The following is a 14,145-nucleotide window of genomic DNA, read 5'->3' on the forward strand; positions in this document are numbered from 1 at the left end:
AGGCCCTAGGCCAAAGTCCACCCCAAAGAAATGTTAATGGAACCCCGGGAACAGCCCCAGCAGATTTGGAGATAGCCCATCCAAAAGAAGTGTTAATGAAGTCCTTCCTGCCCAGATTACCTGTGTCCCACCTACATTCCATCACCAAAACTATAAAAAGGGGAGACAATCCGCACTTCCACGGATTCCACCTCTTGGGTCCCCTTCTTCCTCTGGGAGAAGTCTTTTCTGCTGTCCTTTAATAAACTTCTAATTTCTACTCTGACCCTGCCTCAGCGTGCTTCTTTGGTGTTATTCTTCAACATTGGGGAAGCAAGGACTGGCCAACAGCGGTAACACTGGATAAGACCAAAGCTAAAACCCAGGAAGTGACCTTGGTTCTGCCAGCTGAGAACCATACAATCTGGGATCTGGCTCTCAATGGGCTGCTGTGGGACTCAGAAAAGACAATGGATTTGAAAGTGTTTTGTAAACTCTTGAGGCATTATTATTTCATGATTGGATAAAGAAGAGACAGCATTTGGTGACAAAGTTGTAAAGATAGATGTCAGGGAGGGCAATGGATGGGGACCAAGTTTGTAGCAGATGCTTCTAGGAAAACTCAGCAGTCAGTGGTGACGGTGGCTGAGAGCTCCTGGATGCGCCAGGCACTGCAGGCCTTGCACAAGATGTGCCCGTCCAGTGGGTAACAGCCCTGACATTCACCCTCAGAAGACAGCAACAGCCCACACTCCTGTTGGAAGAAGAAACAGTTTTCATCAGCCCCAGACTCTCAGACCCTTTCACCCTACCCAAACACACTTGTCCCTGAGAGCCCTTTGCTCTTACCCACACCCCCTCACCTCACACTTGTAACAGCCAATGTGAAAACTTCGATCCAGAGCAACGATTCTCACCGTCTCCTCCTGACCTGGCTCAGGCATGATGGCACCACCACACACTGAGCATCGTGGGGCAAACTTCCTGGCATGTGAGGGAACCAGGGAAGCTGTCAGGCCCCAGGGTTGTAGGGATTTCACAATGAGCTCAGAAAAGGTAGGGTATAGCAAGGAAGAGGACAGGCCAGAGACACAGTCTTGAGAAAGAGAGTGATGTCAAAGAGAGGAGAGACGTCCAGGGGCTGGAAATGGGAAGGGCCAGTCCTGGGACATGAAGCAGAGATAAGAGAGATGGGAAAGGTCAGACATCCTGAGGTTGGGTTGGGCCCAGGCCTGACCTGTGAAAGTCCTCAATGCAGTGGATCTGGCTGGTGGCATCCACTGTGAAAGGGATGCCATCTAGGCCACGGTGGCACACCACACAGGTGAAACAGCCAGGGTGGTAGGCCTTCCCCATAGCCCGCAGGATCCGGTCCAGGATGGGCTGGGAGCATGTGGAGCACTTCTCCAGGGTGGCCTGTTGGAAAAGAGGACAGGAATGTCAGAGCCATGACGGCAAGGAAGGTACCCTGTCAACCAGCCATTCATCTGTGTGTATCCTCTGCATATGATCCAATGAAAGGGGACTTGAGCAGATCTGAGTTCACATGCCAGCACCACAGACAAGGAACTTAACCTCTCTGAGCTTCCACTTCCTATAGAACCAATCAGGAATCATCTGTGCCCCACAGGGTGTTGTGGGAATTTCCTATATTCACTTAACTCTAAAATGCCTCCCACGTGTAACGGACCCTTGTCCTTCCCCTCCAGCAGCCATTTAATTTAATTCCTCTCTCCTTCTTGCACAACAGGTGGGGTCCTCCAGCGTCCAGCCCCGTTCCTCTGAATAGATGCCCCATGTGCCGACTCTGGCACCCCTGACCCCAGCAGCTTACCACATAGCAGCTCTCGCAGTACGCCCTCCTCTCCACGGCATAGAAATGCTGGCCCCGGAGCTGGGCACGGCATGCGGAACATACAAAGCAGCCAACGTGGAAGATACGGTCGAGGGCCACAACCCCAGCCCCATCCCCAACCACATCTTCTCCACAGCCGCCACATCGACCTGAGGACAGGGAGGGATGGAGTCAGTCTGCACAGACCCAGGATGCCAGATCCACTGTCTCTTGCCTGTTCCCATGAGCTCACCAAAGTACTCCCCGCTGGGGGGATGGCTCATGTCGTGCACCATCTTCTTAGTCAGTCTTTCCAACTCCTCCTCTGGAGGCTGGCTTAGAGGGACCTGGAGGTGGGAATCAGAAGGATTCACTGCTACCACTAGTCCCCAATGCTAAAAACACGCCCAAGGTCAGCCAGGCCATTCCAGCTAGAGAGCGCCTCTGAGAGCATCTCAGCCCAGGAGCCAGTGGGCGGCTCCCCTCCCCTCTAGATGTCCTTAACCTCTGATTCTATTCAAAAACCAAGACCTTCAACAGCTCCCAGCCACACCCCCACATCAGTGTCCAGTTGTCTACAAAGCCCCCATACCCCCATGCCCCAGGCTTACCTGGGGCCCATGCCCGCCTCCTCGTCCTCTTCCTGCAGAGCCAGAGACCCCAGCAGCCTCCTCCTTACCCCCTGGCCCTGGCTCGCGGTGGCTCCTATAGCCAGCCCCCCAGACTTCACTTCGGCCTGGGAGAGGAAAGTGGGGGCCTGGGAGGGGCCCAGAGGCCTGAGAGGCCCCCCGCCTGGGCGGGCCGCAGCCTCTCACAGGTTGTGCCACCTTCACTTGCACGGGAAAGGCAGGGCCTGCTGGGGTGCTGGCGGTAGCGTAGGAGGCCGGAGTGGGGCCTCCATAGGGGGATGCTGGGAGAGGGAGGGGTGGAGCACCCCCTCCATTGGGCTTCAGGGAGCCTGGGCGGTAGGCAGGGGGCTGAGAGGGCTCATAAGCCTGGGGAGAGAGGCAGAGCAGAAGCATGAGCAAGGCCCAGGCCACGTGCAGGCCCCCAGGGAAGCACTGCCACCCACAGAGGGGGGCAGATTGGGGCTAAGAGTGCTGAGAGGCAGGCTGGGAAGCAGGGGCAGGGACAGGAATGGGGGAGTCACCTGTCGGTCTGGTCGCCTTGGAGTATGGCCCCGACCTCCGTCCAGTTCAGCCAGCATGCTGGTCAGTGAATCTATCTCAGCATCCAGACTTCCTGGGCGCAGGCCCCCTCTGTCTGGGGGGAGCCCCTGGGGATGGAGCTAAAGCAAGGAGAATGCAGGTCACAGTGTCTTCTCTCTAGCCCTAGGTCCTGCTCACCCTCAGCTCGGGGGGGGGGGGGGGGGGGTTCCCCTGCACACCCCATTCCAACCCGGGTTCTCACCTGGGAACGCTGAGATGCTCCATGGGAACCCACCCAGGTTGGCCCCCGATCCTCTGATCCCCCGGGGGGCTGGTAACACTGCTCAGATGGGAGGGGGCAAAAATTGACCCTGGGGTGAGGCTGGAGTGCTGAAGTGAGGGAAGAAAGACCAGAGGTGGGGATGGAGGAAAGGAGGGTGCACCCTCTAGGAGGCCGTCCTCTCCACCTCTCTCCTCCCAGGGCACCTAGGAACCCGCGGAGGGCTGGGTAGCTGGCCACAGCTGACCTGGGGAAGGGACAGCAGGAAGCAGGCGGGGCAGGGGCAAGGGCTGGTGAGCAGAGGTGAGTGTGGGTGGCCGGTGGCTTTTTGGGAGCCTCCTTACCTGCTCCTTGGGCTGGTGGAGGCCCGGAAGCGCCTCGGGAAAGCACTCTCCCCTGAGGGGCTCTGGCGGGCTCCGGCTGCCTAGGGGGGAGCCAGGTGGGCCCCGACATGGCCTGGAACTGGGACTCCGGACAGCAATCAGGGCCCCACAGAGCACTGGGACAGTGGCCCAGACCCCTCCTCTTCCGTCCCACACCTCTTTCGGGACTCCGGGAAAGAAACTTTTTTCTGGCTTTTTTTTTTTTTCCCTTCCTCCCCAATTTTGGGGATGGCCACGCCCCAGGTGACGTCACCACATTCCTGGGGGAGGGTCACGTGGGCCCCTAGGCCCTAATCTGCGGTCCCTCCCCGAGTCGGCCCCCTCCTGCCCAGAGGGGAGGGCTCTCCATCGGAGCTAAGTCACCGGGGGCTGCAGGCAGCTTGGGGTGGGAAGCGCAGGCCGCGCCAGCCTCCAAGTCCAAGGACTCCCCCCAGGCCCGGGGCCCCAGCTCTGCACGTGGCAGCCTCCTTGTGGGTTGCTGGAAGCTCCGGGTCTCCACCCCATCCAGACCCCTCCCTTCCCACCGCCTCCCTCTCACCTACCCGCCAGCAGTGCTCAGCCAGACCTTAGTGTTTCGGTCTTTTATTCATGGTCAGCAGAGTTAGAAAAATAAAACAGAACTAGAACATCACCACCCCAGGGGCCAGTGTGTCTGTCACGAGGATGGGGACACTGAGGTAGCCTAGAGTCGCAGAGGAGACCAGCCCCTCCCGTCAAGGCACCAGTGAAGGGAGAAGCCCAGCTGGGGAGAAGGGCTGCAGATGCTGACCCCTGCTCAGTGGGGACAGCTACCCAGCATTAGTGCACTAGGTCCCTCTCTCAAAGAACACTGGGCCATCCAGAACTCAGCATCTGCTTAAAACATCTGCTAGGTTCTATGACCCAAGGTCCCGGCCAGTGGGAGGCGGATCGTCCGTTAATCAGGATGAGCAAGGGCTTTCACTAGCCACCTAGAGCCTCAGAGGTCAGTGCAGGTGACAGGGGTGACACCATGAATGAGCAGCGTGGGGCCCAGGTCGCGACTCAGTATCTCCAGCAGTGCCAGGTAGCGGGGGTAGCGGGCAGGATCAGCAGGCGGCCGAGGCAGGTACAGGAAGGTAAGGGCTGTGGCAGGACCTTGGTCCCCACCCTCAGGCCCCCCAGGCCCTCCTCCAGAGCCTTGACCCTGCTGGGCCCGCACCAGGGTGTTGGCGCTACAGGCCAGGGCCTCGGCTTCAGCTTCACCCCGCCCACCGTTCACAAAGTCCCCTTCCTCCTCCTCCTCTGGCGACCCAGCCCCAGCACCCTCACCCCACACCACCTCCTGCACCTCAGCCCGGATCCTCAGTTGGCTCAGCAGTGCCCGGAGTCGCCCCTCAGCCGCCCCAGGGGCCTCCTGAGGCCCCAAGCACAGGAAGATCCGGAGCCGGGCACTGTGCCAGGCAGGCACCATTCCTAAGATGGTCGCCATCTGCAGCAGGAAGAGGCCACACACATCCACATAGCCAGGCCCACCCCGGGGCCGCAGCAGGTTGAGGGGCCACACGTCCACATGATGAAGCTGAGCGGTGCTCCAGGACCCCCGGCTCAGCCGCTCTGGGGGCAAGGCCCCACAGGCCCGGGCCAGAACCACATTCTTGTTCATCTTGAGGGCATCTGCCATGGTGGCCACATAGTCCTGGGGGCTGAGAGCCCGGGGGCTCCCAGGAGCCCGGGGTGGGGGGAACAGGGTGCTCAGGGCAGGAGACCCACCCTCCCTGGTGCCATCCGCAGGCTCAGAGAATGCTGGGTCTGTGAGGAAATGGTCCTGTGGGGGAGCATCATCATAGAAACCTAGGACCAACGTGTTGGGCTTCATGCCGCCTGGGGGCAGAGAGGGGGAGGCAGAAAGGAACAGACAGGAATCAGGCTGAGTTTACTGCACGCTGATCCGCACCCACTCACACACGCTGTCATCAACGTGTGTCAGCCATAAGGTATTAGGTCCCTGCTGCACCAGGGCCATTATGGTGCAAACATGACGCATGCTTGGAGAATGACTTAGTTTTCCTAAACACTTTCACATGCATCTATTTGATTATCTCCATGGCTAATCTTCTCCCCTTAAATAGACAAAGTTCACCTCAGGATTCTTTTAACTAATTAGTGTTTGTGATGCCGGGGACCCCAGCTGTTACCCACTGCAAGCCAAAAGCAGCACACCTTTCTCAGGATGGGAAATGAGAATTGAACTCCACCCAGCAAACCAGACACCCTGGTCATTCAAGCACAGGGTCTCAACCCCAGAGAAACAGCACCCCAGGCCCCACAGGGGGGAGGATCAGAAAAAGTGCTGGGCTCTGCCTTTTGCTTGTATTACTGCAAAGCCCTGAGAATGGTGATCCATAGCCTGGCCCTGAAAAAAAAAGAGCTAATATCTGCATGAAAGCTCTTTGTATTTTTCTTCCTTTGAGCCTTGAAGTAAAGCTATGAGATAGATACTATTTATCGCCCCCTTGAACAGAGAAGGAACCCGAGGCCCCACGCGGTGAAGTCACTGGCCCAGAGCCTCACACTGGTGAGTCCCAGGGCAAACAGACAAACACAGTCCACCCACACCAGAGGTCGTTCTCTGGGCCACCAAGCTGGGTGTGGATGACTTCAACAACCCAAGTCTCTACCCATAGCTTCTGGTTTTTAATTTTGGAACCACCAGTGTGCATTCGGGTTATTACCCCCCTTCAACAGGGCTAAGTTTACAGCCAGACTCAAGAAACCTCTTCTGCCAGGTGCGGTGATGCACACCTGTAACCCTAGCAGCTTGGGAGGCTGAGGCAGGAGGATCGAAAGTTCAAAGCCAGCCTCAGCAACTTAGTGAGGCCCTAAGCAACTTAGGAAGATCCTGTCTCTAAATAAAATATTAAAAGGACTGGGGATGTGGCTCAGTGGTTAAATGCCCCTGGGTTCAATCCCTTGTACAAAAAGAGAGAGAGAGAGAGAGAGAGAGAGACCGAGACCTCTTCTAAAACCCCTTCTCATGAAATAAATGGCTCAAAATCTTTGAGATCAAATCCTACATGCTCAGGGAGTTTACAGAGGAAGTCCTTTCCCTCTTGTTGGAAGCATCTTCCACAGGAGAAGTTTCATGAACACACGAATACAATGGTCTCTCTGAACAAAAGCAAGAAAGACCACACTCTCAGATGCTGGGATGGGGGTCTCAACATACTTGGTACTGTCCCTAAATCTCTCAGCAAGCAGGAAGTACGACTGATCTTACAAATCAAACTAGTCACAACCCCTCCTGAGCATTTTCCTGGGTTCTGATTCACACCAAGCAGGGCAATGTCCAATGCTGTTGAACTTTAGCCAGATTCTAAACAGAGGAGGAGGTGTGCACCCAGGTGACAGACACTACTAGTCTTGGGATTAAGGGAGAAGGAGGAGGCTGAGCATGGATTCAGAGGAACCTGAGGTACAAGGCTGGAAACCTCAGCAATGAGGATCACAAAGCTGGGAATGTTCCACTCCATCTAAAAGGATCAGCCCCACACACCCTCCAGCACCCTTTGTGGTGTCAGGGACCATGTTACGCCCCTCCCTACCACTTAGGCCCTTTCAGGCCTGGCTTAGTTACCATCTCTCCACAAAACCTTTGCTGGCCACATCAGTGCCTCGTGGTCATGCTGGCTCTGAACCCTGGTGGTTAGCAACCATCTGTTTCAATGGAGCAGTCCAAGACTCAGATAATTCTCCCATTGTCCCAAGAAATACACTCTTCAGAGCCTACCCTCCAATTTTTTGCTCAGGGGAGAAAAAAAAAAAAAAAGGAAGAAAATGAAACAAAATAGGATCGTTCCATATCTAGCCCTCAGCCTCCTCTGTTAGACCATATCGCACCATTTGCAGCCACTATCATCGGGCACAGTCTTATCTGTACCACATCGTGAGTTCTGCTTGCAGGGTTGTGGTTTATTCTCTGTGGGAAGGAAGCTGAGATTGGAAGGGGCCATAGAGGAGGCTAAAGGGACCCAGGGAGGGGCACTCACCAAGGCCCGAGATTCGCAGCAAATGCTGAGCCCCCTGGCGCACAGAGGATGCCAGGGTGAGGTCCACGAAGGCCTTCACTTGGGCCTGGTCCACCAGGCTCAACCATGCCCCATATTGTGGCTGTACAGGGTCTGAAGGCAGGGAATCTGCCGAGAAGGAAAATAACACTGTGAGCCACACTCATTGATTCTTTCTTAATGAGTCCAAATCCCAAATGATAGGTATGGGCAGGGCTATGACTGGTTGAAGGACAATTTTTTCTTTTTCTTTCTTTTTTTTTTTTTTTTTTTTGGTATCAGGAATTGAATCAGGGGCACTCAACCACTGAGCCACATCCCCAGCCCTATTTTGTATTTTATTTAGAGACAGGGTCTCACTGAGTTGCTTAGCGCCTCACTGTTGCTGAGGCTGGTTTGGAACTCGAAATCCTCCTACCCCAGCTTCCTGAGCCACTGGGATTACAGGCATGAGCCACTACACCCAATGGGAGAACAATTTAAGAAGAAGCACTTGCTAGGCTAGGACATACCTGTCATCCCAGTGACAGGAGGCTGAGGCAAGAGGATGGCAAATTCAAGGCCAGCCTCAGCAGCTTAGCAAGACCTTGTCTCAAAATGAAAAATAAAAAGTACTGGGGATATAGCTCAGTGGTAGGGCACCCCTGGCTTGAACCCCTAATATAAAAAAAAAAAGCAAGCAAGCATGAGGCGTCTAAGATGAAGGCAGAGAAAGGACAGGAGCAGGCAGAAGGGCAGCTCACCAAGATCTCCCAGGATGACATGGCCCAGCACATAGAGCCCTCCCTTCTTGAGCTGGTTGGCCAACCTCAGCAGAGGCAGGGCACCCCGGGGGTTCCCCACCAGGAGCAGCAGTTGGGGCCGCCAGAATTTCACATGCTCCTTCCGGACGTCCAGGCGCAGCAGGTACTTCCGCACCTGAGGTGATAGAGAGGATGGGTTTGAATGGGCAGCCGCCTGTCAGCTCCTCCCGGACGGGGACACCAATTCCCGGGCAGGGGGCTTTCATAGATCGCCTCCCCAACCCCTTCCCACAAGCACCCCCAACCTGGTGGAAGAGCAAGGCCTGGCTGACGTAGCCCCAGCTGCTGGGGCCTCCTCGTGCCGTGAGCAGGGCAGAGAGCAGGCCCATGAGAAGCAGGGAGCCGCCGGCAGCCCCAGGGCTGATGAGGAACATCATGAGCAGGCAGGAGGCCACCCCCAGGAGGCAGGTGTGCCAGGAGAAGAGGCTGAAGGTGGGGCTGGGGTGGGCAGAGAGAAGGAAGGAAGGGAACTCAGGCTGGTGTCCAACAAACGGCATGTGCTCAAGTCCCCAGCCCACCACCCTAGGCTCAGTCCTTCCTATTCCTCCCTCCTTTTCTCTAGGGACTCAGGCATCTTAGCTTCTCACCGGAAGTTGGGGGCAGAGGCCCACTCCAGGCTCAGGCAGGACAGGTCCACTGCAGCATAGGCTACCAAGTAGAAGACAGTCACCACGGCAGCCAAGGTGTTCAGCTTCCCTACCAGAAGCACCAGCTGGGCAGGGACCAAGAGGTGGGGCATGGATCCAAAGTGCCGTCGCATCCCCCACAAAATGCCAAAGCACCCCAAGAAGTCCCAGTGAACATCATAAAAAAACAGTGTACCCCACCAAATGCCAATGTAGCCACCTTTCCATACACGTCTCCCAGCCTACATGTAAGTCTGATCCTGATCCTCCCAGCTAGAGGGTGAGGGGTAGGGCAGCTCACAGAGGAAGGCTTACCTGTACTAACCCCCAAGAATACAGGACAGCGCCCCAGGGGTTCCCCCCTCCGGACACAACCTTGGCTGGAGCCAAGATCACTCCTATAAAAACAGAATCATAGGATTCATATCAGCTTGGGCCAAGTGGGGACTGAGACAGACTCAAGAGCTCATGCTCACAGACGGCATGAAGACAGAGGGGGACAAACCAAAGAGGTCATCCTGGGCCAGGGCATGCAGGATGCGGGAGGCACCGATGAGTGAGCTCATGGAGGCTGACAGTGACGTGGCATAGATGCCAATCAACACCAGCGGAGGCCACAGGCTGATGGCTCGAAAGAACCCATAGTCTTCCTGCAATAGGGTCCTGGGAGGGAGGGCAGAGCGGGATATAGATAATCGCCATGCACCCATCAGAAGGTCCTTGGGAGAAAATTCCTCATGACAATGATCGGTTAAGAGCTTGATCCTCTTAACTGACCTTAGCTGTGATCTTAAGGATCAGAGTGATACTTGGCATTCCATGGTCATCCTGGACTGCCTTGGTTGGTCATTCCCAATAGTACAGGCACAAGAGGAAGAATATTTGTACAAATGCAAAGTCCTGGAAAGCCATCCCCCACGTCCACCCCCAACTGAGTGCTCACAACCAAATCAGGCACATGGCAGCTGCTGGCTACTGTTTAGCTACCATCATGGAGCCAGCCCTCCCCAAGGACAGCAGCAGTTCTGTCTCTCTCCCCGTGGGAGTGTCCCCATGCACCCCTCCACCCAACAACTTGAGTACCTGCTCCCCAACCTTTGCTTCTGGTGGTGATCCAGAGGCACCAGCCTATTCCAGCACCCACCCACTCCCTTGAGGGCCTGTCTCACTCCCCCAACCCCAGGCACCTGTCACAGGTGAAGCTGGAGAGGAAGAAAAGCAGGATGTAGATAAAGAAGGTGTAGACAACAGCGATGATTGTGCCCAGAGGAATTGCGCGGCTGGGGTCCTTTAGCTCCCCTGGAGGGAGAGGAGCAGAGGGAAGAGATCAGCCTTCTGCTTGCCCCATATCCTTCAGGATGGCCTTCCCACTCACCCAGAAAGCTGCAGCAGAGACTCTCACCTGACATATTGGCCCCAGCCATAATGCCTGTGCAGCCATTAAAAAGGACAGCAAAGACGCTGGCAAAATTCATCATGGCCCCTGTGGTGTAGTCCTCGGCATAGCCAGCTGCAAAGGATTGTTCCCAGGACAAAGAGGATATCAGTGTCCCTCTTGGTATCTAGGTATTATAGTCCTTCAATTCCATAATGCCCTTGTCTCCTCTTCACTGCCCTCATGGAGACCCCAGCCCTGACACCTCTGCTGGCCCTGCATTGCCTGCTCCCCAGTTCTCTATTCCTTCCTACAGGTTCAAATCCACTCTCTTTCAAAATATGCTTCCCTTCCCTGCTCCTTGCTATCTGAATTCCCCAGCCCAGCTCAGACCAGATCCCCTGCCCCTGCCTTTGGCAGCCCATGGGCTGGTCCCCTCCTCTGCTTGAATCACGCTGGGTCTTACTGAATTACTTAATCATTTCCTGAGTGCACATTGTGTTTCTCCAACCTGCACGCAAGTTCCTCTAAGGCAGAGTCTGCTCTGCGCTCTCTCCACCAGGCCCAATACATGCCACACACATTTGTGATCTGCCTGCCCTATTTGGAGGTCCAGGCCTCCTGCCCCTGAGTCTGTCTCTCTGACACTTGGGAATCTCCTCCTGAGATTCTAAGTGCCCAGACCCCATACCTGCCCACGCCTCACTCAAGGACCCTGGCACCACAGCACCCAGCTCACCGCCCAAGTTGTCTTTCAGGGTGCTGCTATTGAAGCCAGTGAAGTGGCCGAATCGGGGTGGCAGCGAGGAGCCATTGGTACCAGGCCGAGGAGTTAAGTGGATGTCCTTTGGGCCCACCGCCACAAAGCTGACCAGCACTGAGGCCAGAGAACCAGAGACCAGCAGGAATGTCAGGAAGGAGGCGCGGGCATAGAGGCCAGCTCCCAATGTGCACACACCACCCACAAGGCCCAGGAGCAGGGAGCCATAGAGCAGATTCCAGCCGTAACCCTGGGGCAGGACCCGGATCCCACTGGGCCCTGTGGCATCTGGAGAAAGGAAGGGATACAGTTAGAAGGCATGACCCCAGGGAAGGCCCCAGCCCCAGAAATGACTGAAAACAGAAGCAGACCCCTCTGCCTACTGCTGTCTGAGAGCCCATCTTCACCACTTCCCCACTGAGCTGCTTTACCCCAGCAACCTAGTTCTCCCTGATAGGTACCAATCTTGCTCTATCATTTAGGGATTAGGGTGGTCTCTCTGACTGGGATGTCCATATTTCCTATATGAAGCTGGCCACAAAGGAGAAGAAAACCAGAACTCTGCCTTCCTCATCCCACAATCCCAGACCCTGCAAACCCACAAGGCTGCCCCAACCAGGTTGGGAGAACACAAACCTGCCCCAAAGACGTCAAGCACTGACTCCACCAGTCCCAGCAGGGAGACAGCACAGCCGCAGACATTGGCCAGGTAGAACATGAGGCCAATGCTGCCCCCAACCTCGGGCCCCAGAGTCCTGCTGATCATGACTAAAAGTGGAAGCGAGGGTGAGCGTTAAGGGAAAAAAAACTGAAGTGAAGCATGAGGAAGGGGCCATGACCTGAATCTCTCTGAAACCAGCCTCTAGGCCTTGTCTCCCTGCAAACTGCAGCTCAGATCCCTGTGGTAATGTATCCAGGTGAGGGCATCTCCCAGCCATGTGGCTTTGCAGAGATCGCCTGTACCCTCTGAGCTCCAGTTTCTTTTCTGTAAAATGACCAGATTGTTACACAGGGCCATGTTGGTCTCCTTCATCCTGGCCTTCCATCTGGCCATTCATTAGAATTTGCCCTGCCTTCAGCAGAGGGAGGATACTGGCCCCTTCCCCCCCACCCCTGGAAGACAGAACAACCCAGATCCTAGTCCATCCAGGTTGGAGGATACAGTAGGCTCCACCCCCTCGCACGGCTCCATTGGTAGCGATGGCACAGACAGAGAGGACAGTGAGGGCCAGGATGAAGTAGGCAACCAGGAGCATGGCCAAGGCTTGCAGCAGCCCAGCGTGGCCCACCACGAACCCTGGATCAGAAGGGCAAACAGGTCACAAGGCACCCCACCACCACCACCCGCTCCATTGGGCAGCAGAATTCCAGGGCAGAGCTTCACATAAGGCTACAGATGGCCTCCCCACAAATCCTCCCTCCACTCTCTTCCCCCAGCCTTATTCCAACCACCCATATCTACTCCCCACCCACAAGGTAAGTCCTCCTGCACTCACCAATCCTCAGGAAGACAACTATACCGAACATGGACAGGACAGTGGGCACCACGACACCCAGGAAGGTGGAGAGCTTCCGGGGGGACGGCCCTCCAGGACCTCCAACTCCAGAGGCAGGGAAGGCAGACCCCTCATCCCCCAGGAGCCTGTAGGCCAGCAGAGGTGAGTTCTCGCTGGCCATGGCTGAGCCCAGGCAAAGGAAGCCACAAATGAGTTCAGTGGCCTGTAAAGGAGATTATGCTGCATGAATAGCAATTCCACCGAGCCCCCCACCCATTAAAAAAAAAAAAAAAGGAGAGACCTGTAAGGAAACTTACACATTCACTGGCAAAACACACACACACACACACACACACACACACACACACCAACTCAAAAGCGCCAGTAAGGCTGCAGATGATCCCAACCACTGTCTCCCAATCGTGAACCCCAATCCCCTCCCAGCTCAAGGGGACCACCCCTTCCCATATCCCTGAAAAAAGGGATGGCAGCGGCTCTAGAAAGGGACATAGGTACGCTGTCAGCCCAGGCTTCTCCAGCCTATTCCCCCTTAACTAGCGGTACAAGAGGAAGCAAATACCCCAAAAGGGAAGTAAGTTACCAGCAAGCAGCCCTCCTCATCCACTCCTGCAGTCCTGGGCCACCCCTCTCAAGTCCCACCACACATCACCTCACCCAAGAGCAACAAGAAACTTCCAAATATTGCAAAGCCCGGCCCTCAGTTATCCCCCTCTCTCAGCCCATCTCAAGCCCCCTCCTCTCCTGAGCTTCGCCAGATTCTGCCCATCCACACCAGGAGCCCCCTCAACTCTATCAATCCAAACACACCCCTCGACTACCAAAACAGATTCCCAGGCCAGCTCCCAGCGATCCACACAAGGTCGGGGGGCCTCCTGCCCCACCCACCCGCTCCTGCCCACTTGCTCCCGCAGCGGGGTGCAGGGGCCAAGCTCCCCTTTCGCCGGCCAGGCGTACCCCTTGGTTAGTCGCAGCGGGGTTCTCACTCACCACCCGCGGGACGCAGCCGCCGGGGGTGGATCCCCGCAAGCTGTGGGGTCCGCTACGCGCGGCGGGGGCGCGGGGGCCGGAAAAGACTGCCGGCTACCGGGATGCCAGGCCCCGAGCCTGCCCCCCCCAGCAAGGCGCCCCATTGGTCCCTGGCGCCGGCCCCGCCCCGTGGGCGTGAAGGGGGAAGCCCCGCCCCTCGCGCTCCGCGGGCCGGCGCGGCAGGCTCCACGTGCGCCCCGAGGGGCTGCTGCCAGGTCGTCCTGTAGACCTGTGTCTCGCGCATGTCATGAGCTACGGTCCCTACAGCCCGCGTTACCCCTATGCAAACAGGCACCCGTCGCGCGGTCCCGACGCCGCTCAGGTCCAAGGAGTTCCCCGGAGGAACCGCTCCGTAAAATGGGTGTGTGGCTACGGCGGAAAAACGAAGT

General features: G+C 56.4%; 2 protein-coding genes across 5 annotated transcripts; both read right to left on the reverse strand.

The window, feature by feature from the left end:
• Window positions 1–492: 492 nt before the first annotated feature.
• Trip6 (thyroid hormone receptor interactor 6) lies at window positions 493–3,834 on the reverse strand. Of its 4 annotated transcripts, none has more exons than XM_077802611.1 (9): window positions 3,586–3,834; window positions 3,224–3,301; window positions 2,964–3,101; window positions 2,425–2,808; window positions 2,067–2,160; window positions 1,814–1,983; window positions 1,217–1,395; window positions 843–963; window positions 493–733 (listed from the first exon to the last, which is right to left on the reverse strand). In XM_077802611.1, the coding sequence occupies exons 3-9, from the start codon at window positions 3,018–3,020 to the stop codon at window positions 602–604; spliced, it is 1,137 nt and encodes a 378-aa protein (XP_077658737.1). In that variant the 5' UTR covers window positions 3,021–3,101; window positions 3,224–3,301; window positions 3,586–3,834; the 3' UTR covers window positions 493–601. The 4 variants fall into 4 exon arrangements, with proteins under 4 accessions (XP_077658737.1, XP_077658739.1, XP_026269012.2 ...); XM_077802613.1 differs by having other exon boundaries at window positions 2,964–3,076; window positions 3,586–3,772; XM_026413227.2 differs by having other exon boundaries at window positions 3,224–3,351; window positions 3,586–3,772.
• A 343-nt stretch (window positions 3,835–4,177) lies between these two features.
• Window positions 4,178–13,810, reverse strand: Slc12a9 (solute carrier family 12 member 9). The gene is made up of 14 exons (XM_026413218.2): window positions 13,685–13,810; window positions 12,710–12,932; window positions 12,376–12,510; window positions 11,850–11,981; window positions 11,193–11,501; window positions 10,481–10,588; window positions 10,266–10,377; window positions 9,584–9,741; window positions 9,394–9,476; window positions 9,040–9,164; window positions 8,698–8,890; window positions 8,393–8,567; window positions 7,632–7,778; window positions 4,178–5,466 (listed from the first exon to the last, which is right to left on the reverse strand). Exons 2-14 carry the CDS (start codon window positions 12,888–12,890, stop codon window positions 4,583–4,585), a joined length of 2,742 nt encoding a protein of 913 aa, XP_026269003.1. The 5' UTR covers window positions 12,891–12,932; window positions 13,685–13,810; the 3' UTR covers window positions 4,178–4,582.
• Between the last annotated feature and the right edge of the window lie 335 nt (window positions 13,811–14,145).

Source organism: Urocitellus parryii, chromosome 9 (genome assembly GCF_045843805.1).
Source record: "Urocitellus parryii isolate mUroPar1 chromosome 9, mUroPar1.hap1, whole genome shotgun sequence".
Classification (NCBI taxonomy): domain Eukaryota; kingdom Metazoa; phylum Chordata; class Mammalia; order Rodentia; family Sciuridae; genus Urocitellus; species Urocitellus parryii.